The following is a 22,699-nucleotide window of genomic DNA, read 5'->3' as shown; positions in this document are numbered from 1 at the left end:
CTCGCCACTTGGGTGAGGTGATGAAACCCTCCAGTGGTCAGGGCCTCCGGCCACAAGAGCACCCTTGCAGGGTCCAACCAAGGATCCATCTAAGGTAGCAGCCTCTTCCCAAAACAACCTCTCCAGAAATATGGCAGAGAGGCAACAGACCATCTCCACCAGCTGTTCCCCAACGTCTATGGCAGTGGTGGCGAACCTATGGCACGCATGCCAGGGGTGGCACTCAGAGCCCTCTTTGTGGGCAAGCATGCCATCGCCCCAGTTTGGGCACTTGGTAGTGGCATAGCGCCAAGGGGGCATGATACACTGGGCGCACGCATTCTGGGGGCATGGTGGTGGTGTTTCAGGGTGTTCTGGGGCATTCCAGGGCAGGGTGGGGGTGAACAGGGGCGTGGCAGGGGCACATAGGGCACACGTGTGCCCCAAGACAGGTTCCCCTTTGCTCTGCCCCTGGCACTCAGTCTCTAAAAGGTTTGCCATCACTGGTCTATGGTGACTTTACAGGGCTGTTTTTCAGAAAAGATTCTCTTAACTGGAGCAGCTTCCTTATGAGGAGAGGCTGCAGCGTTTGGGACTCTAGTTTGGAGAGGAGACGGCTGAGGAGGGGATATGATTGAAGTCTATAAAATTATACATGGGGTAGAAAATGTGGACAGAGAGAAATTTCTCTCTCTTTCTCACCATACTAAAACCAGGGGGCATTCATTGAAAATGCTGGGGGGAAGAATTAGGACTAATAAAGGAAACACTTCTTCACGCAACGTGTGATTGGTGTTTGGAATATGCTGCCACAGGAGGTGGTGGTGGCCACTAGCCTGGATAGCTTTAAAAGGGGCTTGGACAGATTGATGGAGGAGACGTCGATCTATGGCTACCGATCTTGATCCTCCTTGATCTGAGATTGCAAATGCCTTAACAGTCCAGGTGCTCGGGAGCAGCAGCCGCAGAAGGCCATTGCTTTCACCTCCTGCATGTGAGCTCCCAAAGGCACCTGTTGGGCCACTGCGAGTAGCAGAGAGCTGGACTAGGTGGACTCTGGTCTGATAGAGCTGGCTTGTTCTTCTGTTCTTAACCGCCTTTAGTGAAAAAGTATTTTGAGAAGACTTCCTTTGAGTTGATGATTCACCTCCACCCGCACAAGGTTCCGTCCTTCTAGTCTCCTGGTATTTCCCAAGCCAGAGCAGGCAGCCCTACTTGGCAGACCGGCTTGCTCTTTCTGTGCCTCCAGCATGGGGAGATTTGATACTAAAAAGGCTTTTGGGAAAGTCTCAGGATTCCATGGCTATTGGGGCCGCAGACCCAGGGCTCTTCTGATGAAGACCTGCCATTTGAGCAAAGCCGCCTCCCCAGCCCGAACGACTAAATGTTTTGCTGAAAAATGATCTAGCAAGGATACATTTTGCAGTGAAATAGGAAAAGAACATTATAACCCACAAATAGCCAAAGCAGCGCAAACACTCAGTTCTTGCTCCCTCCTCGCACCTGGACAAAATTTACAGATACATCAAAAGGCTTTGTAAGAAAAAGCAAGTTGAGTGACCAACACGTCTGGCCTCCTTCCGCCAGGGGTGGCCGGCGCGATTCGTTTAGTGTTTCAGCAGCAGTCAACTTTCTCCCGAATGCCACCCCTCCTCCCACCTGCCAAAGGGGCCGAGTGAAAATTGCCAGCGGTCCCAGAGCTGGAGTACGGCTCTAACACGCCCGACCCCAAGGATTCCACAAAAGGGACCCCGGAATTGGTAGACCCTCTCCTGACTCACAGCTGATTGCGGGGAGACGTGTGACCAGCCTCCGTCTTGGATAACAAGTGTTCGTTTATCACCGAAGATGGGCGGTTGTCACCAGACCAATCGTCATGCGATGGTTTCCTATTGTGGAGCCTTATATAACACTGCTCTTAGTGCCACTGTTTGCCCTCGAGTGGATAAGGAACAGCTGAACGCATCAGGGATGCAGATGAAAGGGACAGCAACGATCCTTCGCTGACTGCCAACCAGAAGCTAACAAGTAACCCCAGGTACTGATGAGAACAGGATTGAATAGGTGCACCTTGTGTGTGGGAGCCTGAGGATCCGGCGCGCTGCTGAGGCACCTTATCCCAGAACAAGGGGGCCATCCCCTGATGCAATAAGGGGGAAGATTCCCTGCTCTGACAGGAGGTTTTGCCATGAGTGGAACGGACCCAGAGGTTCAAGCCCCACGTCCTTCAACTCTGTCCGGGAGAATGGACAGCGGGTCTCTAAATGTTTGCAGAAGCTGAACGTTCAGTGGCCTGGAGCGTCATGTCCAGCTGCAAGGACAGGCACAATTTCTGGTCACGGGAGCGGCGATGAGAGATAACCAGCAGGGGGTCAAACACCCACGGAGGGACACACTGAAAACTGACACTGCAACAGCGCCCCACAGCATTTAGACAGGGCTGCAGAGCGTTCTAAGCACTCTCCCTACACAAACCTCTTCTTTTTATAACCAACTTGCAAAGGAGGTCAGCATTATGGTCCCCATATTGCAGCGCAGGGAGGTAGGGGGCAGGCTGAAAATCAGGTTCCCAACCTCCAGGCGGGCCCTGCGGCTCTTCTGGAATTACGGCCGATCCCCATAGAAATCAGCCCCCCTGGAGGAAGTCGTAGCTTCAGAGCTCTGTGGCATCACGTCCTGGCTGAGCTCCCCCCACCCCCAAATTCTACCTAAAAATCTTCAGGAATTTCCCAAGCCAAAGCTGGTGACACTCATTGAGACTGAGCAGCTCCTCTTTTTTAAAAAAAGGCAGCGGCAGAAGCAAAACATGAACCGGGGCCTTTCCGCCCACCCCTCTGCGGAATTACTCCGTGGGTTGTAGAGGGCTTGGACGGAAGCCGCTGTGCCGAGGACCCTCCCGCCCGTCTCTCTATGGCAGGCCCCCTTGGGAATGCATGGCAAGTTAGGAGCCCCGGGCTGCTGGGGTGAGTTTTCTACACGGCCTGGTCTCCAGGAACCTGAGCCTCCCGCAGGCACAACCACCTGGCCTTCAGGCAAGAGCAGCTCCTCAGCCCAGAGAAGGCCCCGTCTCCCGTCAAGGGTGAGCCTGATGGCCTCGGGTGCGGACAGTGCCGCTTGCAAACGTTCCCTTCCCCCACAGACTCTCCGAGAAGACCGGAGCCAGCGGTGGCTCGTTTCTCTGCTGCTTCTGGATGCAGGGCCCTGCATTCAACACTGAGGGCACCCGTCCCTCCCCAAAGCAGAATCTAACTCAGGCAGCCCATCTTTCATTTCTTTGGGCAGACGTCTGGCTGCTTTGCTTTCCACGGCTTCTGTGATGCCAACTCACCAATTTTATCAACTTATCAATGTTATGCTTCATGAGGAAACAGCTACATTCAGGGGACTAAAGAACCTCTTTCCCCCCAGGGCCGCTCACCCTTCTCCGGGGAATCCAGACTTAGGGGAAGTCTGCTCTTCCACCCACCCTGCAGTTCTGACTCAGCAGGAATGTCCTGAACACGCAGCCACGAGAGGAGCCTTGTTCTGCCAACCTCAACCAATCAGGTCATGTTGCTATGGAGAAATGTCTCTACCTTACTTACATCAGAGGAGGCACGCTCAGAAAGACCCTCGTGTACTACAGCCAGAGAGCTTGGATACCTGATAAAACTGCGCCTCTAAAGGATGGCTCAAAAGGTAGAGGCTGGTCTTAAAAATGGAGAGGAACAAACTTTTTTAAAATGCCAAAAATTAGTAAGTGCTATCTAATGAGTTGGATCTTCCGCTCAGCCGGCATTCTCTGCAGTGCAATCCTCTCTGGCAGCAGGTGGGGAACATCGGTCTGAAAACATCAGAATGCCCAATCCAGAGTTTGAGAAGGCCTGTTGCACACGAGGCAGTGGCCGTGCACGTAAGAAACCTCAAAGTGGGCTGGTAGGAAAACACTGAGACCAACCATTAATTCAGAGGCAGATGCCGTCAAAGCGGAAAGAAAGAAGAAAACACATTTTCCAAAAGGATTCAGAATTCACCCATGGTGCAACTTTTCTTTCCTTCGCCCCCATGAACTGTTAAAATGTACTCTGAGCATTTAGCGGCTATAAAAATAAGCCCCAGAGGAGCTCAAAGTGAGACGAAACTCCACTTCCAAGGCAAAAGTGACTGGCTCCGTTTTTCCGGGGAATAAATCCATGAAGCCTACAGAAAGCTTGTTGAATGCCTATTACCTAGGGGTAATCTGCTGCTACATCATATAGAAAAGCAATCGCCTAATAATGAATTAGACTGCTGGTGGAATTCTCTCTGCTGAATAGAGCTGTAGGTATTAAAACAACTTGAACGCAAACTGTCCAATTAGGACTGTCAGTGCGATGCTTTCCACCTACAAGCGGACAGGCTGGATTGCTCTTGAGAAAGGGCTCTGGCGGTGTTATAAATGCTGGTTGTGAAAGGGGTATGTGTGTGGGCACCAAGAGGTCTTACGGATGGCTTTAGACATGGGCCTCCATGGCCGGGGAACCTGGAAGGAGCTCTCCGTTCATCGCAATCTCTGAAACCAACATCTTGTCTTTACCAGACTCCAGCTGCTGCTTCCTGAGCTTCCTTTGATGGATCACCGGAACAACAGCCAGAACTAGACCCCCAACTATTGGGGGAACACCAGCAAAATAAAAGGCAAGGTGGTAATTCCCAAAACAGTCATGGAGCAACCCTGCAAAACAAAAGGGCACAGTTTAGAAACGATGAAGAGGTTCGAATCCATTCAAAATAAACGACGCTAGTTCGTAGCGAGCCTCGGAGGAAGAGGCAAGAGGCCCTCACTCACCCCGACGGCTGCCCCTCAGCAGGCAAGAGCGGAGACCAGGAGCGCTTTACAGACCAGTGAGGTTTTCAGGGGAGGAGCTTTTAAGCTTCTAAGCTCCCCCGTCAGATAATTTTGAGAGTTTTAACTCTCAAAAGATTATACCGCAAAATCTTGTTGGTCTCTAAGGTGTTACTGGCTGTTCCACTGAAGAACAATGTGCAGACCTCAAAAACACAGTGGTAGCAAGAAGCGGGGCGGGGGTTGGGTTGGGTTGGGTTGGGGAGCAGGGATCAGCCGCAAAGACTCTCGAGAGCCAGTGTGGTGTAGTGGTTGGGAGCAGGAGACTCTAATCTGGAGAACTGGGTTTGATTCTCCACTCCTCCCCACGTCCAGCAGACTCTTATCTGGTAAACTGGATTTGTTTCCCTACTCCTATACATGAAGCCTGCAGGGTGACCTTGGGCTAGTCCCCGTTCTCTCTTTAAAAAATATTTTTTTAATTGTATCATTTGAATTTTACAGTTTATAGTATTTTCCTTCTTCATACATTTCCAAATGATACTTTCCCCCCTTTTCTCCCTCCCCCCATTACTTCTTCTTCATAGTTTTGTCACACAAACAGCAGTAAGTTCATTCTCTGTAGCCTCTTCTCCCATATTTCTTCATCGACTCGAGCTTCTTTCATCCAGTCCACGTATATTATCCATATCTTCAAAATTTCATTCTGTTTATCTTGCCATGTCTTATTTTTGGATAATATATCGAAAATATCAAGTGTCACTTGTTCCCAGATATAGTCTAACCATTTCTGAAGTGTCCATTTTTTCTTTTCTTTCCAGCCCAAGGCTATTGTTGCATGTGCTGCTTTAATCATTATTTTATACATAAAACTATATTGTTTATCCACCCTTCTGTCTTCCATTACACCCATGAACATTAAGCCATTATTTAAATCAATATTTGTCTTCACCAGTTTCTTGATATATAACAATACAATTGTCCAATTTTTTTTAATTTCTGCACATTCTATCCACATATGGTTATAATATGCCTCTTGGTCTCCACAGTGCCAGCATTTAGAACTAGGTCCTTTTATCATGTATGCTAGTTGTTTTGGTGTTCTATACCATTTTAATATCACTTTTCTTCCTAACTCCATATATTTCTCAATCTTTATATTTTTCCAACTGTCTATTAATTTTTCAATATTACCAATGTCTAGAAATCCTTCCTTCTCCCATTTTTGTTTCAATGTTCTTATCATGAATTCCTTATCATCTACCCTATACTTGTATATATGCCCTAGAATTTTCCCTTTGCATTTTCCAAATAGTTCCAGACATTTCGACATTATATGTTCTCCTTTTATCCGTGAAACCTTTATCCTTTCCCAAATGCCTCTCAAAACCAAGCAGTTCTCATTTCCTCCTATATAAAGGAGGAAATAAAACCCAATTCTCCAGACTAGAGTTCACTGTTCTTAACCACTACACCACACAGCCAACCACAGGAGGCACAGCCAGTTACAAAGTGGCTGCCACACTTATCTTCAATCACACAGTGAAGATCCTTGTGCTGTGGTGGCAGCTGCTGCCAAAGTAATGCTTTAAAAAATCTGCACAGCCGATCATATCTCCAATAGTTAGTCAGAAGTCTTGCTGAGCAAAAGCCCATCCACTTTGTAAAACATTTGGTGGGCGGCAGAAAAGTTGTTGGCAGGGGCTGGAGTGTCTGTGGGCACCTTATGGGGGAGCCCTTCTTCTCCCTAGTTGTGTGCCTTATGCTGCGTTGTGCATTGAGATGGGCCAAACAACTCTAGAAACCTTGGCATGGATAAGGGCCATAAAATATTGGCTGCATACACATTTTCTAGTGGGATCCAATAGCTATATTCCCTCTCTGTTATCAGATCACTTTATTTCAGAATGGTATACTTTGATCTTTAGAAAGGTTGAAGCTATTGGTTTCCCCTTGGAATCACTCCTTATGCTCACAAAGGTGGAAGCCTTCAGACTAGTCAAGAATAGGCTCTTGGATCTTGATTTTCATAACTTGACGCGTGCTGCCAAGACAACCTGTTCTCCGATTACATTATTAATCCCATGCGAGCGTGGAATTATGGCAGCATATCTTCGTCTGCTGATTAATCCCACCCAGAGGAGAGCCTCGGCTACTGCAAGATGTAATGTGCTGCCATCAGATCTCCTGGAGGGAAGATTTAAGAATATAGAACATTCTAAAAGAGTTTGTTTATGTGATATGACTACGGTTGAAACACTTGACCATTCTCTGTTTCTATGCCCTAAATACAATAAGAGACGCATGGAATACACGAATTCCATTTTCTTGCAATGTTCTCAGTGGCATGAGTGTTATAAGATGCCCAACCTCCTGAACAGCTCTGATGTGCTCTTTTGTGAAACTGTTGCAAATTTTATACTGGAAATTAGTAGTTTTAACTGCATTTCTTAACCTTGTTTTGTTTTAAAATTTTGTCCTGTTTTATAGGCCAATAAAGGCTTGGGTTGTTGTGGGAGCCCTTCTTTCATGTGAATCAAGCCATTTTGTCACAACAGATACAAACCTTGGGTTGGAAGGGGCAGAAAAGGTAACTCTCCCTTCTCCTAGAAGCGGGTGCTCAGTTTTGAACCCCTGGACTCAAGACGTTACTGACCTGCAATCGGGGGACCGGCGGTCATGGGGATGGCCATAAGTCCCAGCAGATACCCAATGGCCTGCGAGGCTTCCATGGGTCCAACCAGCTCAAAGGCAATGGGGGCCATGATGGTGATGAAGAGTCCGTCGCAAAGTCCAAGGAAGAGGCAGACAATAATCACCCCCCAGAATTCCTGGCACTGCGGGATCATCATGCACATCACCCCCAAGAGGATGAAGGAGGCCACCTGGGGAGGCAAAGCATGGATGTTGTTGAGGCAGTCAAGCTGGGGAGGGTGCACACCTGGCGGGGTTAGGAGGCCGGGCGCGCTCAGGAGAGGGAGAGGGCGGCCTTCTGCCGATCTCGTTTTTATTCCCCTCTTTCTTCCAGGAGTTCAGGAAAGCCTTCCGTGTCCTCCCTTCCTGCATCTAATCTTCAAAGCAACTCTGTGAGGGAGGTTTGGCTGACAGCCAGTGACTGGCCCAAGGCTGCACCTGGCAACCTCCATGGCACAGGTGCTAGTTCTACAGAAATGTTGGCACAACTGCTACTCAGGGATTTCCATGTGTCACATGCATGTGAACATAAGAACATAAGAACAAGCCAGCTGGATCAGACCAGAATCCATCTAGTCCAGCTCTCTGCTACTCGCAGTGGCCCACCAGGTGCCTTTGGGAGCTCACGTGCAGGAGGTGAAAGCAATGGCCTTCTGCGGCTGTTGCTCCCAATCACCTGGTCTGTTAAGGCATTTGCAATCTCAGATCAAAGAGGATCAAGATTGGTAGCCCTGTGCTCCTACAATAGAAGGCAGCTGACTGTGGAGAGGAGAGAGGAGTCTGCTGACTGTGCTCCTACAAGAGAAGGCAGCAGTTTAGAAACCAAAGCCCCTCGCACTAGTTTTAAGAGGCAGATGGCTAGCTGCCCTGTGCTTGTTCAGAAAGGCAACTGAGGGGCCACACAAAGTCAGTCCAGGGGTCAGGCCTGGCCTGGAATTCACTGGCCAAGCTTGCCTGCTTGCAAGTCCTTTGGCACATGGGAGTCCATGGCAAGAAGCCCACCTCATCAGGATGCTTTTGATTAGTTCTGACGGGCTCCTAGCTTTTATAACTCTGCAATCTGCCTTGGCCTTCACTTGGCTGGTTGAGGCTAGTCTGGTCTCATCAGATCTTGGAAGCCCAGCAGGGTTGGTCCTGGTCAGTACTCGGGTGGGAGACCACTGCGGGTCTTTTGAGACTGCCAATGGCAAATCACCTCTGCTTGTCTGCCCTGCCCTGCCTTGCCCTGCCCTGCCCTGCCCTGCCCTGCCCTGCCCTGGATGGCCTTGGCCAGGGGTGGCCAACCTATGGCACCAATTGGCCATGCTGGCAGGGACTGATGGGAATTGTAGTCCATGAACATCTGGAGTGCCGTAGGTTGGCCACCCCTGGCCTAGGCTAGCCTTATCTGGACAGATCTCAGAAGGTGAACAGGGTCAGCCCTTGGATGGATGAGAAACCACCAAGGAAGTCCAGGGCTACTATGCAGACGCAGGCGTTGGCAAACCTTGACAATCCTACAGAGTCACCATCAGTCAGTAGTGAGTTGACCAGTGGTGGGATCCAAAAATTTTAGTAACAGGTTCCCATGGTGGTGGGATTCAAACTGTGGCGTAGTGCCAATGGGGTTGGGCGGGGCATTCCGGGGGCGTGGCCGGGCATTCCGGGGGCGGGGCATTCCTGGGCGGGGCTGTGGCAAGGACGCAGCCGCTGCGCCGGTCCTTGGGCGGGAAACGAATGCACGCAGGTGCAGGCTGCCACGGATGCCGGTGCACCTCCTGCTAGGCTGCTTCAAGTTCTGCGCGCTACTGCTGAGAGGAGGGGTGTAACTAAGGCAAAAATCACGTGGCAAAATCACCAATTAGTAACCCTCTCTCGGCACACAGAAATAATTAGTAACCTACTCTCAGGAACCTGTGAGAACCTGCTGGATCCCACCTCTGGAGTTGACAACACTGTCCATCACCAATCTGCCTGGAATCCCCATGAGAAAAGGAGATTACTAATGAAGCCAAAAACTACATAAAACTACATAAATAAATAGCTTCTCACTGGGGCAAACCTTCACTGAGGCTGTTCCATAGGGCTCGTCATTTTTTTCCTCATTTCAAAGTTCCCATTTCTTGTTTTTTTTTTTTAAGTTCCATGCATGTTTTACTCCCCCTACTGGTCGATTCATCGTAGCAGAAGATCAAACCTAGCTTCTTTCCCTGTTGATTTATGCAGCAGCTTTTTTTTTTACTAATCATAAAACAGGTATTGAATTGACCAGTAGAGGGAGCTAAAACCACACTGGAACTTAGAAAAAAACACACCAAAGAAACAGGAACTTTTGAGAGGAGGAAAAAGTGTGAGAAAAAGCCCCCTACTCCAATTCCATGTCCCCTAAAATTGCGAGGGGTGGTCTCCTTTCCACGCCATGTGAGGTTCTCACCTCCCCCTCACCCATATATGCAGAGTCATAAGAGCAGGACTGACCAGACCTGTGTAAAGTTGCTGCTTAGCCTTGGAAGTTCTGACAAGGTTGGCGGGACGCCCGGAACGGGGAATGTTTCTCTTATCTGTATCTCCTGTTTCTTTTGCCTGTCTGTGTGAAACTGTTTCAAGGAGGTTTTTGGATGGGAACTACAGGTGTTTACCTAACTTTGGTGGGAACTGGTGGGGAGCTCGTAAGAGAGGCTGTTCGAACGTTGGGGGGTCAGTTCCCGCATCGCTTGTAATCGACTGAGAATGCCAGCTCAATAAAGAACTTGAAAAGTTACTTTTGGCCTGGACTTTACTGGTTCCTTACACCTGGCCTCCCAGACCTACTAAACGCCCACATAACATGTGCCAGAACAGAGAGACCCACAGAGAATGCTGAATTTCATAGAATGTTCTTGACAGCAGCAAGTAGAAGGAAGCCTGCAGCGAAAAGAAAGGTCATCTCTCCCCCCACAACACTGCCCATAGTAGGCAAGCAAACTAAAGAAAAGCTCTTGAAGCAACTGTCCAAAGTATCAGCTGCACCCCTTTGTATGTGAACATTACTTTTTATCTGCTAACAGCTCTGCCAAAGGTGCCAGCTGAAACACTCTGCCCACAGGGCTGCAGCCAGTGTAACCCCCATGCTCAGAATGGGTTGACCCAGTAAGGGGTGGAGACTCAGAGCAGCACGAGGCAGCAGAGCTCATGTAGTTTGGAGGAGACAAGACTACCAGACTCAGACCTTGATTTCTATAAGCCCTTAACACCTTGTTAAGGGTTTTTAATGTTTGTAATGGGTGAGAGTTCTCCTGGAAACCTTCATCATGTTGAATCCTGTTCGTTGGAGTCCCTTGGAGTCTTCAGGAGCCAACCCACTTGCAAAGAAGAATTGGACTTGGCAGTATCAGTGGACTGTAAATATAAGGACTTGAAAATGCAACCTGAACAGGACCTTGAAGTGTGATGTTAAATGTTGACGTTTGATGTTATATGTTAAGAAAGTAAACCATTTTGTTTTTAAAAATTGTTGTTGCAAACTCATTCCAAGTTCTGCCCCACAGAACCCACAGATAGAGGTTACACCAGCATGCCTCTGAGTGCCAGACTGCCATGTAGGCCAAACCAGGCAGTGGTCAGCTTGAGGAGAACAGAATGGCAGCATTCCTTCGGCACAGGAAGCGTGAACACAAGAGCTGTTCTAAAACCCTTCAGAGGGGCTCTAGCCATGTTTCATTTTATGACAACAATGGCACATGGCTGGTGTCTTCACACCTGTGCGGCCTGGAGTCAGTCATGCCCGCACATAATTCTAAAAGCCGACCTGTGGTGCATTTTTAATCCTGTGCTGTAAGCTGTGTCTGCACACTGTGTCTAGTAACATAATTTGACTTTTCAACTCCAGAGGACGAAAACCAAAGTGGTAAAATAAATAATAAAGATCAGGCAGGCCCTACCTGTAAGTAAATCTTATTCAACCCATGGATCAGGTCGCCAATTGGTCCCGAAACCAAGCGTCCAATCCCTGATGTGGCTCCCATGCAAACCAGCACAATCCACCCTTTTTCCTTTTCTTTGAACTCCTCTTCCACGTATTTCACCTGGGAAAGAGAGGAAATAAGGATGTCAGACTTCTATATATTCCAACTGACTCGTAGCACACCCAGCCCCATAGAATCATAGAGTTGGCAGAGACCCCACGGGCCATCAAGTCCAACCCCCTGCAATGCAGGAACATGCAATAAAAGCACTCCCGACATATGTTCATCCAGCCTCCGTTTAAACACCTCCAAAGAAGGAGACTCCACCACTATCCGAGGCAGTGAATTCCACTGTCCAACACCCCTGACGGTCAGGAAGTTCTTCCTAATGTTTAGGTGAAATCTCTTTTCCTGCACCTTGAATCCATTACTCCGTGTCCTAGTCTCTGAGGCAGCAGAAAACAAGGTTGCTCTCTCTTCAACCTCTCCCTTCAACCTCTATGGCAAGTCTCAGCTCATTGTGAGCTTTAGCTTTTCTGACTTTCTCCCAACACATCCTGCTTATGTGTATGAATTCCTCTTTGGTGATTTCCCCCCTTTTCCATTTCTTGTGCATGTCCTTTTAAAATCTTTAGCTCAGTTGAAAGTTCTTTAGACAGCCATCCAGGTTTCATTTTTCCTCCTAATTGGAACTGTTTGAAAATTGTGCCCTCAAGATCTCACTTTTAAGAAACTCCCAGCCATCACGCACTCCTTTCTCTTTAAGTATTTTTGACCACGGGTAGATTCCTGAGCTTACTGAAATCTGCTTTCTTAAAATCTAGAATGCGTGTATGACTATGCTTAGCATCCCCTTTCCACTGTGTAACAAACTCCAGGAGAGCATGATCACTCCCACTTAAGGATCCTACCACTTCCACTCCACTAATCAGGTCATCATTGTTGGTTAGGAGCAGATCTAAAAGAGCGGTTCCCCTCGTTGCTTCTTTCACTTTCTGGACCATGAAGTTGTCTGCGAGGCAAGTAAGAAATTTGTTGGACCTGATTGTCATGGAAGAGTTTGACTCCCAGCATGGTCATGGAATTGTCATGGAAGAGTGTCTGGATTAATGAAATCTGGATTAATGTCTGGATTAATGAAATTCAGAGTGTCTGGGTTAATGAAATCTCCCATTACTACTATTTCTCTTCTTTGTGCAAGTTTGATCATCTGTTCCAAGATGTATTCCATCTCTTCAGACTGGCATGAGATCAGTGTTGTTTCTCTCCCCCTTAATTTTTACCCAAATGTTCTCAACTTGGCTTGCAGAATTTAAGTCAAGCTCACAACTATGACAGTCTTTTATATATAATGCTACTCCTCCTTTCCTATTTGAACTTTTTCTATGAAATAGGTTATACCCTTCAATTCTTATGTTCCAATCATGAGATTCATCCCACCAAGTTTCAGTGATGCCTATAACATCATATTTGTTTTTCCCATCGGCCATTACAAAGGGTCGCTACTTATCCATCCCTCTCCAGGATCGGGTTTGTCCACACTGTAAAAATCAAGTGGAGACTCTTGCTCACATTATTCTTGACTGTCCGAGATATGGGGGCATCAGGAATTTCTCTCCCAGGCTGGCCCTAGACAAATCTGAAAGCGACTCTGACTGTTGTATTGTGGAGCTTCTGTTAAACAACACAGATGTCATGCTCTTGGGAAAAGTAGCAAAATTTCTTTTACAAGTGACAGAACTTTCTAAGTAATGCATACTGCTATATACAGTCTTCCTGTCTGCGCTTTGAATGTATTCTTGATTTGTATTTCAAAAATGTCTGGCAACGCTCTAGAACCTATTTTTAAATGCCAAATAAAGGTGGTTGTTGTTGTCATATTTGTTTTGATGTATTAAGAGTTTAAGTTCATCATGTTTATTTCCCATACTCTGTGCACTGGTGTAGAGACATTGAAGGCCATAGTGCATTTCCTCTGGCTGCTTCTTTAAGATTTTTTTCCCTCCTGCTGTTGCCTTCTTGACCTATTCGCTCAGTTCTCTCTATAACCTTTGGACTACTATCACTATCATTTATTGAACTACTATCTGTTTGAATACTGTTTCTCTCCCACACATAACTCCGTTTAAAGCCCTTCTGATCAGGTCTGTGAGCCTCCTGGCCTCCAGTGGGGGCAAACGTGGGGTCAGTGTTTGCACCATGCCAGCTTTGCATGGTTCCCTATCACACTTTCTGGTGCATTTTAATTTATTTCTTGTTACGATCTTTAACCAGCAAGCAAAAATAACCTACTGAATGAGATGTACACGTAGACAGCAACAATATTAACATCAGAGAAGTTAGAAACACACACACACACACACACACAAAATTAAAACACATAGGCCGTTTCCGCACGGACAAAAGGAGCGACGCGATGACGTCGTAAATTGCGACGCCTCCGGAAAAAAGCGTTCGCACAGACAGGCGGAGCTGCGGGCGTCCGCAGTCCCGCAGAAATGTGCCGGTTCGCACGGAGGCGCTGCAGAAGCGGCATCTCGCCACGCTCTGTTGCGGCTGCGCACTCGCGAAGCAACGCGATTGGCTGACGTGACTGCCCTGATGTCCTGCCCGTCCCCCATCTGTCATTGCCTCCCCTCCCAGCTACTGTCAGTCCCAGTTCATGTTACCTGTGAGACCAGAGTGTGTATGGGCAGCCACCATCTGCACAGGTGACATGGATCTGGGAAAGGTGCTTGACCATGCAGGGAAATCACCAGGGACAAACGTGTGTGTGTGTGGGGGGGACGGTGACCAAGCTTGGCCTTTTGGCAGTCGCCATTGTTGGGAACGGCTCCGTGGCGGCGGTTCGCACGACTGCGGCGTCAGTGCGTCACATGTGGGAAAAGAGCGCTTCGAAGCGTTTTTTGAATACGGCATCTTCGCGCCGATTAAGCGTTTTCGCGACGGCGCGACGGCGCACCTCCGCCGCTATGCGTGCGAACGCTCTCGCTCTGACGTTTCTTTTCCCGTTTCCACGATGTCATATTTCGCCCGTGCGAAAACGGCCTTAAATAGCAGAGCCTCAATGTGCCTCTTTACAGACTTGCAAACTGTGAGCTTTATATACCAGCAGGCAGAACTTTGCAGTTTGGCCTGAGTTTTGGGAAAGAAGCCCGTCAAACCTTGCTTTCTTTGAGCGGCTGGGGAGCGTTTCTAGAATTGGATGAATAAAAATTAGATGGCGCCTCGTTAAAGTGCGTGCAACAGAAGAGCAGGTGCCCCGTTGACACCAGTTCCTCTGTTTGACATGGATCAGAATCTTTCTGCATAAGGAATGTTTCTGAATTTGCCTTCCTAGGATTGCTGAGGGAGTGCCTAGCCAGGGTGAACACCCATCTGCAACTATCGATTTCCAGCAATGAAAGACATGGTGCTGGCACAAGAACGTATCTGATTTTAGCTGAAGATTTAAAATCAGGTGTTTTTAGGACGCCCAGCTGACATTCTGCGTCTTTTACTCTTTGATGGGTTGTTTTGCTTGATCCAAACTCAACTGCAGAAGGGCACGCGGGGGAAACTTAATCTCTGCAGCGTAAATCAAACCGCTCGGAGTCACTTGGATTGGAATTTGTTCTGAAGGATCAGGGGAGCATGCCCTGAGATTTTAAGTTGCACTTCAGCTATGTATAAATGGATGATGGGCTGTTTATACCATTCCAGCAATGCTTGGTCCCCCACCACACTTTCTGGTGCGGAAGTACATTCTGTCCTACAATCCAGAGCCCTCTGTGACTCTGGGCACATGAAAGCTTCACACACACACACACACCGCCCCTTTGCTTCTATCCGTGCTTAGCAGCATAAAAAGACATTTCACCTTTCTAATGCCTGTCATTTTTTACATCCGCCTTTCTACGCCTGGGTCTCTGCCCTGGGTGGCCTGCAGAGATCCTGGCCATGTCGTTCAGGAAGTATGGGGATCACACCCAGTCACTAAGCTGTTAAGCAGCTGCTTTGCAGTCCCCTAGAAGTACAGGCAGGAGCACTCTCTACAAGACATTTACATAGCCAAGGCAGTCAGCCCAAGGGGTGGCTCATTTTGCTTATATGATTGAGCCATCTCTGAGCGCAATTCTTCCCTCTGCACTGGACCTCCAGAAGAAGAGAAGAAGAAGAGTTTGGATTTATATCTCCCCTTTCTCTCCTGCAGGAGACTCAAAGGGGCTGACAATCTCCTTGCCCTTCGCCCCTCACAACAAACACCCTGTGAGGTAGGTGGGGCTGAGAGAGCTCCGAGAAGCTGTGACTAGCCCAAGGTCACCCAGCTGGCGTGTGTGGGAGTGCACAGGCTAATCTGAATTCCCCAGATAAGCCTCCACAGCTCAGGCGGCAGAGCTGGGAATCAAACCCGGTTCCTCCAGATTAGATACATGAGCTCTTAACCTCCTACGCCACTGCTGCTCCCTTTGGCAGCAGCTGCCACCCCAGCACAAGGATCTTCCCTGTGAGGCTGAAGATAAGCTGTGGAAGCCATTTTGTTGACAGATCTCCTTCCTGCTGCAGCCATTTTTGGGCTGCGGCCGCCACTGTGTCAGAATTTCAAAGATGTCCACAAGTTCAAAGGATCAGACAGATCTACTTGTTACACCGATGATGTGGGAACCTTCAACACAGACTTCCATTTGATGGATTGTCCCCACCCTTGCCTGTCAACAAGTTGTAGAAAGTCTTCATACCAGTCCATCTCCATTCCAACCATCTCCCAGACAGCAGGAGGAACTTCTCACAGTGAAGAACAGCCCTGGACAATTGGGAAGGCTCTGACCATAATCTGGAGGTCACCTCAAGATGTTTTTATTTGAGTGGGACTTCCAGAATGTTCTGGAGCAGTGCTCTGTACTAACCTACAACTTAGGCGTGTGCTTGCACAAGGTCCACAACAAATTTGTAGGTCAAAACTTGATGGAGATTTTGGAAGTGTTCAGTAGGGTATTTGGCTATCCTTTGGAACCATCCAGTTTGGAGGTGCTGATAACTTAGTGCAATCCCTGCCTCCAATGCCAGCATTTAGTCCCACAGAGGGTCAGCAATGGGAGAGCAAAGTTTGGTTCTCAAAGCAGAAAAATGTTCCAAATTATGATGTTCAATGACTGGACAAAAGAAGGAGTGTTGTTGAAGGCTTTCACAGCCGGATTCAACTGGCTGTTGTGGGTTTTCTGGGCTGTGTGGCTGTGGTCTGGTAAATCTTGTTCGCCTGCATCTGTGGCTGGCATCTTCAGAAGTGTATCACAGAGAGAAGTCTGTTACACACTCTATGTAACAGTCTGTGATACACCTCTGAAGATGCCAGCCACAGATGCAGGTGAAATGTTAGGAACAAGATCCACCAGACCATGGCCCCACAACCTGGAAAACCCACAACAACCAAAAATAGGAGCCTTTTTTCTGTTCTGAAGACTGTGGGACTTAGTTGAGTGCATCACATCATCTGGGCAAACTCCCATCTTCATGTAAAAGTTCAATCTACACCAACTCTGACATTTTCTTTAGTCGCAATGTACCACTGTCGTTTGGGTTTGCCTCAGTACATGGATTTTGTTTCTATTTCTAGATTTTGCATGGCTGTGTACAACTTTCTTTTAAAAAAATACATTAATGGCCCCATCTTAACAAGTAGGAAGGTCAGCCAATCAACACTCAAAACATTCCAGATTGCCTGTTGCTCTCATTGGTCTTGTTCATGTGGAGCTTCTCGATCAAAGACCAATCACATTATGGATTCAAGGTGCAGGAAAAGAGATTCCACATAAACATTGGGAAGAACTTCCTGACACTAAGGGCTGTTTGACAGTGGAATTCACGGCCTCAGAGAGTGGTGGAGTTCCTTCTTTGGAGGTTTTTAAACAGAGGCTGGGTGGCCATCTGTCAGGGGTTCTTTGATTGTGTATCATGGTAGGGGGTTGGACTTGAAGAATAAAAAGAAGAGTTGGATTTACATCCCCCCCCCCTTTCTCTCCTGTAAGGAGACTCAAAGGGACTTACAAACTCCTTTCCCTTCCCCCCTCACAACAAACACCCTGTGAGGTAGGTGGGGCTGAGAGAGTTCAGAAGAAGTGTGACTAGCCCCAGGTCACCCAGCTGGCATGTGTTGGAGTGCCCAGGCTAATCTGAATTCCCCAGATAAGCCTCCACAGCTCAAGTGGCAGAGCGGGGAATCAAACCCGGTTCCTCCAGATTAGAGTACACCTGCTCCTAGCCACTACACCACTGCAAGGACTTGATGGTCCTTGTGGTCTTTTCCAACTCTATGGTTCTATTAATTGCACAGCCCTCTTCCCTTTGTCCGGCGGTCAAAAGTCAAGCAACTTCTCCCACCGCCCCAATTTTTTTCACCTCATGATAACCTCACCAGATGCATGTACGGTATGAAGTACCCCAGAACAGCAGTTGCAATCCCAAAAGCCCAGATCCGGTAGGACTTCTTCCTGAAAACCTTCATGTTGAAATACTTCCTCATCTGAGACGTGCATTGCTGCCTCCAGCTTCGGCTGTCCAGTTTCACTTGCTCCACATCATGGGGGTCAGAGGTCGAAGGGAACATGGGGCGGAAAGTCAAAGACAAGAAGATCTGGATGAGCATAAAAGCGCTGAGGACTTGGAACGTGTGTGCCAGCTCGATGGACCGGCTGATGCTCTTCAAGAGGAAAGGGAGGCCCATGGAGAAGATGGAGCTGCCAGCAGTCACCAGGCCATTGGCCAGACCCAGGCGGCGTTTGAAGTAGTGGCCGAGGATCACCAAAGAGGGCTGGAAGGCAAAGGAACTGCCGCATCCAAAGAGGATCCCGTACGTGAAATAGCGGACTTCAAGGGACCTGTGGGTGCAACAAGGAACCAGTTACTTTCCAGCATTTCATGATGAGCCTGGATGTAATTTAGAAGAAGCCCACCCATGTTTCCAAAAAGGAGGTTTTGTCAAGATCAGGGGTCTTCAAACTGTGGCCCTCCAGAAGTTCATGGACTACAATTCCCATCAGCCCCTGCCAGCATGGCCAAGTGGTAGGGCTCATGGGAATTGTAGTCTATGAACATCTGGAGGGCCATAGTTTGAAGACCCCTGGTCAAAATCCCCCTGGGATGGATGTCAGCGGAGCAGGGCTGGACACCTTCTGTCTTGGCCAATCACAGGTTGCCTGGATATAAGTGTGCTCTGACAAAAATATCAGAACCAGCCAATCAAAGCTGCTTGCCCAACCTCTACCTGAGCAATGCAGGGATTGGCTAATGGCCCTGGGTCTGAGCAAAAGATCCTCTGAAGATGCCAGCCACAGATGCAGGCGAAACGTCAGGAGAGAATGCTGCTAGAACACGGCCATACAGCCCGGAAACCACACAGCACCCAAGAAGACATCGTTTAGTCACCTTGAATATGTTGTAGGGTGATGTGATATGTGTAGTATTGTAAGAGTCTAGGCTCTGATGTTGTTTGCACTTTTCACTGGTTGCACTTTATGTATTGCACTTTATATGTGGGCTTAGCGCAATTGATAAAGTAGCGGTTGATGCAGCGCGTTTGTTGTTTGTGGAGTTGTTAACGTTGCATCCATTGAGAAATTGATGCAAAAATGTGCAACCCAGAGGGGAAAAATACCCAGAACACTGAAGACAAGTCCCCACTGAAGACTTGTATGTAATGGACAAGTACGTACAATAAGTTATTACCAATAGAAACATACAACAATAACTGGCAACTGTCAGAGGCATATGGGGTCCAAACGGTGCCCAGAGACAAAACCTCCTTCAAGCATCCCGCAAGAGCCCTGCCCATCCCTGCTGCAGGGGGCCCATGAAGCCCCACCCCCCTGCAGAGGGTACAAAGTCGGACCTCCCTCCCCATGAAAGCCCCACCCCCCTGCAGAGGGTGCAAAGTCGGACCTCCCTCCGCCCCACCCCCTGGCCTCCCTGGAGATCAGGGATATGGCCCCATCTGTCTGCTTTCAGCAAGTCATGTCCTGCCGTGAACTATCTTTTCAAGTTACGGTGAGCATTTCAGCAATAACTTGAAAAGATAGTCCAAGGCAGGATTAGGTCTGTTCAAAGCAGGGGGACGGGGCCACGTTCCTGATCTCCATGGTCAGTGCCTTAGGCTGTTTTCAAGTTACGGTGAGCGTTTCAACAACATACCCATGAGCCTTTGCTAAATACGCTTTGGGTTGCTGAGGGTTGTTGCGAGGATTGCTAGACCGAGAGTCTGTGACGGGCCCAAGGTCACTCAGCAAGACTCCACGGCACAGGGAAAATTCAATTCTAGGTTTTCCCATATCCGTGTCCAGCCCTTTAGCCACTACATCATTCTGTCTCCCATGGGGGAGCACAGTTTTTATTAACCCCCCCCCCCCAAATTTCTCAAGGACATAATACAGGGACTGCACCACTCTCAATGCGGATCAGACACCCTCTGCTGCCTGGCTAGATGGACAGATCTGTGGCTTTTCCTCAGACTTCAAAACAGGATTTTTTAAAAGAGACTTCCTTGGATCCACAGGCCATCCTTCCCTCCGCTCATTGAGACATAAATGAAGGAAACAAACAATAAATTAGACAGATTTGGCTGCCCTTATTTTGCTCCCCCCCCCCCCCACCCTCAACAGGGCTGGGCTAATTCCAGACGGTGGCGAATTCCATCTTGGGCTGATTCCAGACGGTGTGGATTCTCTGAACTGCTTTTGCTGCCAGTGTACGTTGGCAACAGAGCATCCATGCTTGCAGATTTTCTGCACCCTTTCCCGCTCTTTCCCCTGCCTTTCACTGCAATCTCTGCAGAGTCTGCATTGGCCCTCAGGGGCATGCTCATTACAGATCTGGAGGTGATTTGTTGCTTCCTTTTATTGTTCTTATCATCCCATGTATACAATAACAGCTCTAGGCAAGCTTGAAATGGAAATAGATAGATGTCAATCCATTAGGGTCCCCAGCACAGCCTCCAAAAGTAGAAAGTAGGTGTGACCAAGTGGGTCTTCTGCCAAGCAAGTTCTGTTTAACATTTGACTGGCTGTGCTACCATACCACAAGGATCTTTACTGTGTGACTGAAGATAAACTGTGGCAGTCATTTCGTAGACTAGTTGTGGATGTGTTGGAGTACCATGAGAAACATAACAACAAACAGTTAGCCTTGATTTTTCTGGATGCTGAGAAAGCATTTGATAACGTTTCTTGGCTGATTGTGCTGAAAGCATTAGAAAAATGGGGTCTAAACAACTTTATGAAAAGTGTAGAGGCAATCCATACCAAGCAGTATGCTAAAATAATGGTGAATGGTGAAATGTCTGAAAAAATGCAAGACACAAATGGGAAATAGACAGGGATGCCCACTTTCACTGTTACTGTTTATATTGATTTTAGGTATACTTAACAGAGATATCAAAAATGACGACCTGATTAGGGGATTGAAATTTGGAAAACAGTCATATAAACTGAGGACATTTGCAGATGATGTCGCGATTATGTTGGAAGACCCCATTAAAACAATATGGAAAGAGTGTTAAATAAAATAAGGGAATTTAGAGAGTGGGCTCGATTTAAACTGAGTAAGGATAAAGCCAAAATATTATCAAAAAACATAGATCAAAAACCACAACTGTGTTTGACTCAGTTATCTGGGTTGATGGTGGTGAAAAAAAATACAATATCCTGGAGTGCAGGAGACTAACAAGAATTGTAAGTTATATCAAAACAATTATGTTAAAGTATGGAAAGAAGACAAGAAAGATTTGTTGAGATGGAATAGATTGAATTTGTCCTTTTGGGGAAGAATATCTGTGATAAAGATGACTGATTTGCCAAGGGTGTTAATTTTGCTTCAAGTCATTTTAATAATTAACATGGTTATCATGTTTTAAACAATGGCAAAAAGAAATACCATAAGCAACTTCATTTGGCAGGGTATGAAATGAAGTATTAAATATTAAAAAGTTCAGGATGTAAAGAGGGGGTTTCTCATTATTGAATTTAAAATTGTATTTTTGAAGGTGCTTGTTTAGTATGGACAAGGGAATGGCTGACCTTGAAGAACAGAGCTGTAGATTTTTCTACAGATAATTAATGTGATAATTTTCTACAGATAATAAATGTGAATTTAAACCTATGAATGATTTAAAAGATATCACTGAAATTGGTTTCATTATTACCAACTGTTAGAAACATTTAAAGATGATCATAAGAATGCAGGTTTTAATCCACAAATGACAGATTTTAAATGCAATCAAGGTATAAATGATAATTGATGACCCAAATGTATAAGATGTTATTACAATGGGCTACAGGAAATGAGCTGGTTAATCTGTAATGATTAAATGGTCTAAATATGTTGGCCACAACATCTTGATGGAATAGTGGGGGAGACTGTGGAAGAATGGTTTAAAATTTACAACATGTTATAATTTGAAAGAAAATTGTTATAAAATGATGTATAGATTTGGTATTTAATGCCAAATTTTTTTTGGCAAAGATGTATAAAGGTTGTCAAATGGATGCTTGAAGTATCAACAGCAAGAGGGATCTTTTTTCATATCTGGTGGACATATAAAGGGGCTATGACATTTTCAAATACGATACTTAAGAAATTGCAATTTAAAAAAATAACAATTTTGAAAAAAAACCAAGACCGTTCTGTTGGGAATAATGGGCGAAGACCTCCCTATGCAATACAGGACTCTGTTTATGTATGGAGCAACTGCAGCAAGGACTCTATATGCACAAGAACAGAGAGAGAATAAGACATCAACAAAAGAGGTCTGTCAGCCTGACATCAATACCAGGGAAGATTCTGGAGCAGATCATTAGACAGATGGTCTGCCAGCACTTAGAAGGAAATACTGTGATCACAAAAAGTCAGCATAGGTTTCTCAAAAACAAGTCATGCCAGACTAATCTTATCTCTTTTTTTGATAGGGTGACAAGCTTGGTAGATGAAGAGAATGCTGTGAACGTAGCATACCTTGATTTTAATAAAGCTTTTGACTGAGTGCCCCATAATATTCTCGCAAGTAAGCTGGTGAAATGTGAACTAGACAATGCTACTATTAGATGGATTTCAAATTGGTTGACTGATCAAAATCAAAGGGTACTCATTAATGGCTCATCTTCATCCTGGAAAGAAGTGGCTAGTGGGGGGCCACAGGGTTCTGTCCTGGGCCCAGTGCTATTCAATATTTTTTATCAACGATTTGGATACGGAATAGAGGGCATGCTAATCAAATTTGCAGATGGCACCAAATTAGGAGGAGTAGCTAATACCCCAGAGGACGGAGTCAGAATTC

At 47.0% G+C, this 22,699-nt stretch overlaps 1 protein-coding gene across 1 annotated transcript in view; it reads right to left on the bottom strand.

The window, feature by feature from the left end:
- Positions 1-955: 955 nt before the first annotated feature.
- Positions 956-22,699, bottom strand: part of SLC16A2 (solute carrier family 16 member 2) — a 46,936-nt gene continuing 25,192 nt past the window's right edge. Inside the window, exons 3-6 of the mRNA XM_048514675.1 lie at positions 17,792-18,254; positions 11,377-11,520; positions 7,440-7,668; positions 956-4,672 (exon numbers count right to left, since the gene is read on the bottom strand). Coding sequence (XP_048370632.1) covers positions 4,452-4,672; positions 7,440-7,668; positions 11,377-11,520; positions 17,792-18,254 — 1,057 coding nt within the window. The 3' untranslated portion in view covers positions 956-4,451. The remainder of the gene's footprint in view (positions 4,673-7,439; positions 7,669-11,376; positions 11,521-17,791; positions 18,255-22,699) is intronic.

Source organism: Sphaerodactylus townsendi, linkage group LG13 (assembly GCF_021028975.2).
Source record: "Sphaerodactylus townsendi isolate TG3544 linkage group LG13, MPM_Stown_v2.3, whole genome shotgun sequence".
NCBI lineage: Eukaryota > Metazoa > Chordata > Lepidosauria > Squamata > Sphaerodactylidae > Sphaerodactylus > Sphaerodactylus townsendi.
The sequence above is the reverse complement of the archived record's forward strand: the minus strand, read 5'-3'. Positions and strand labels throughout refer to the sequence as shown.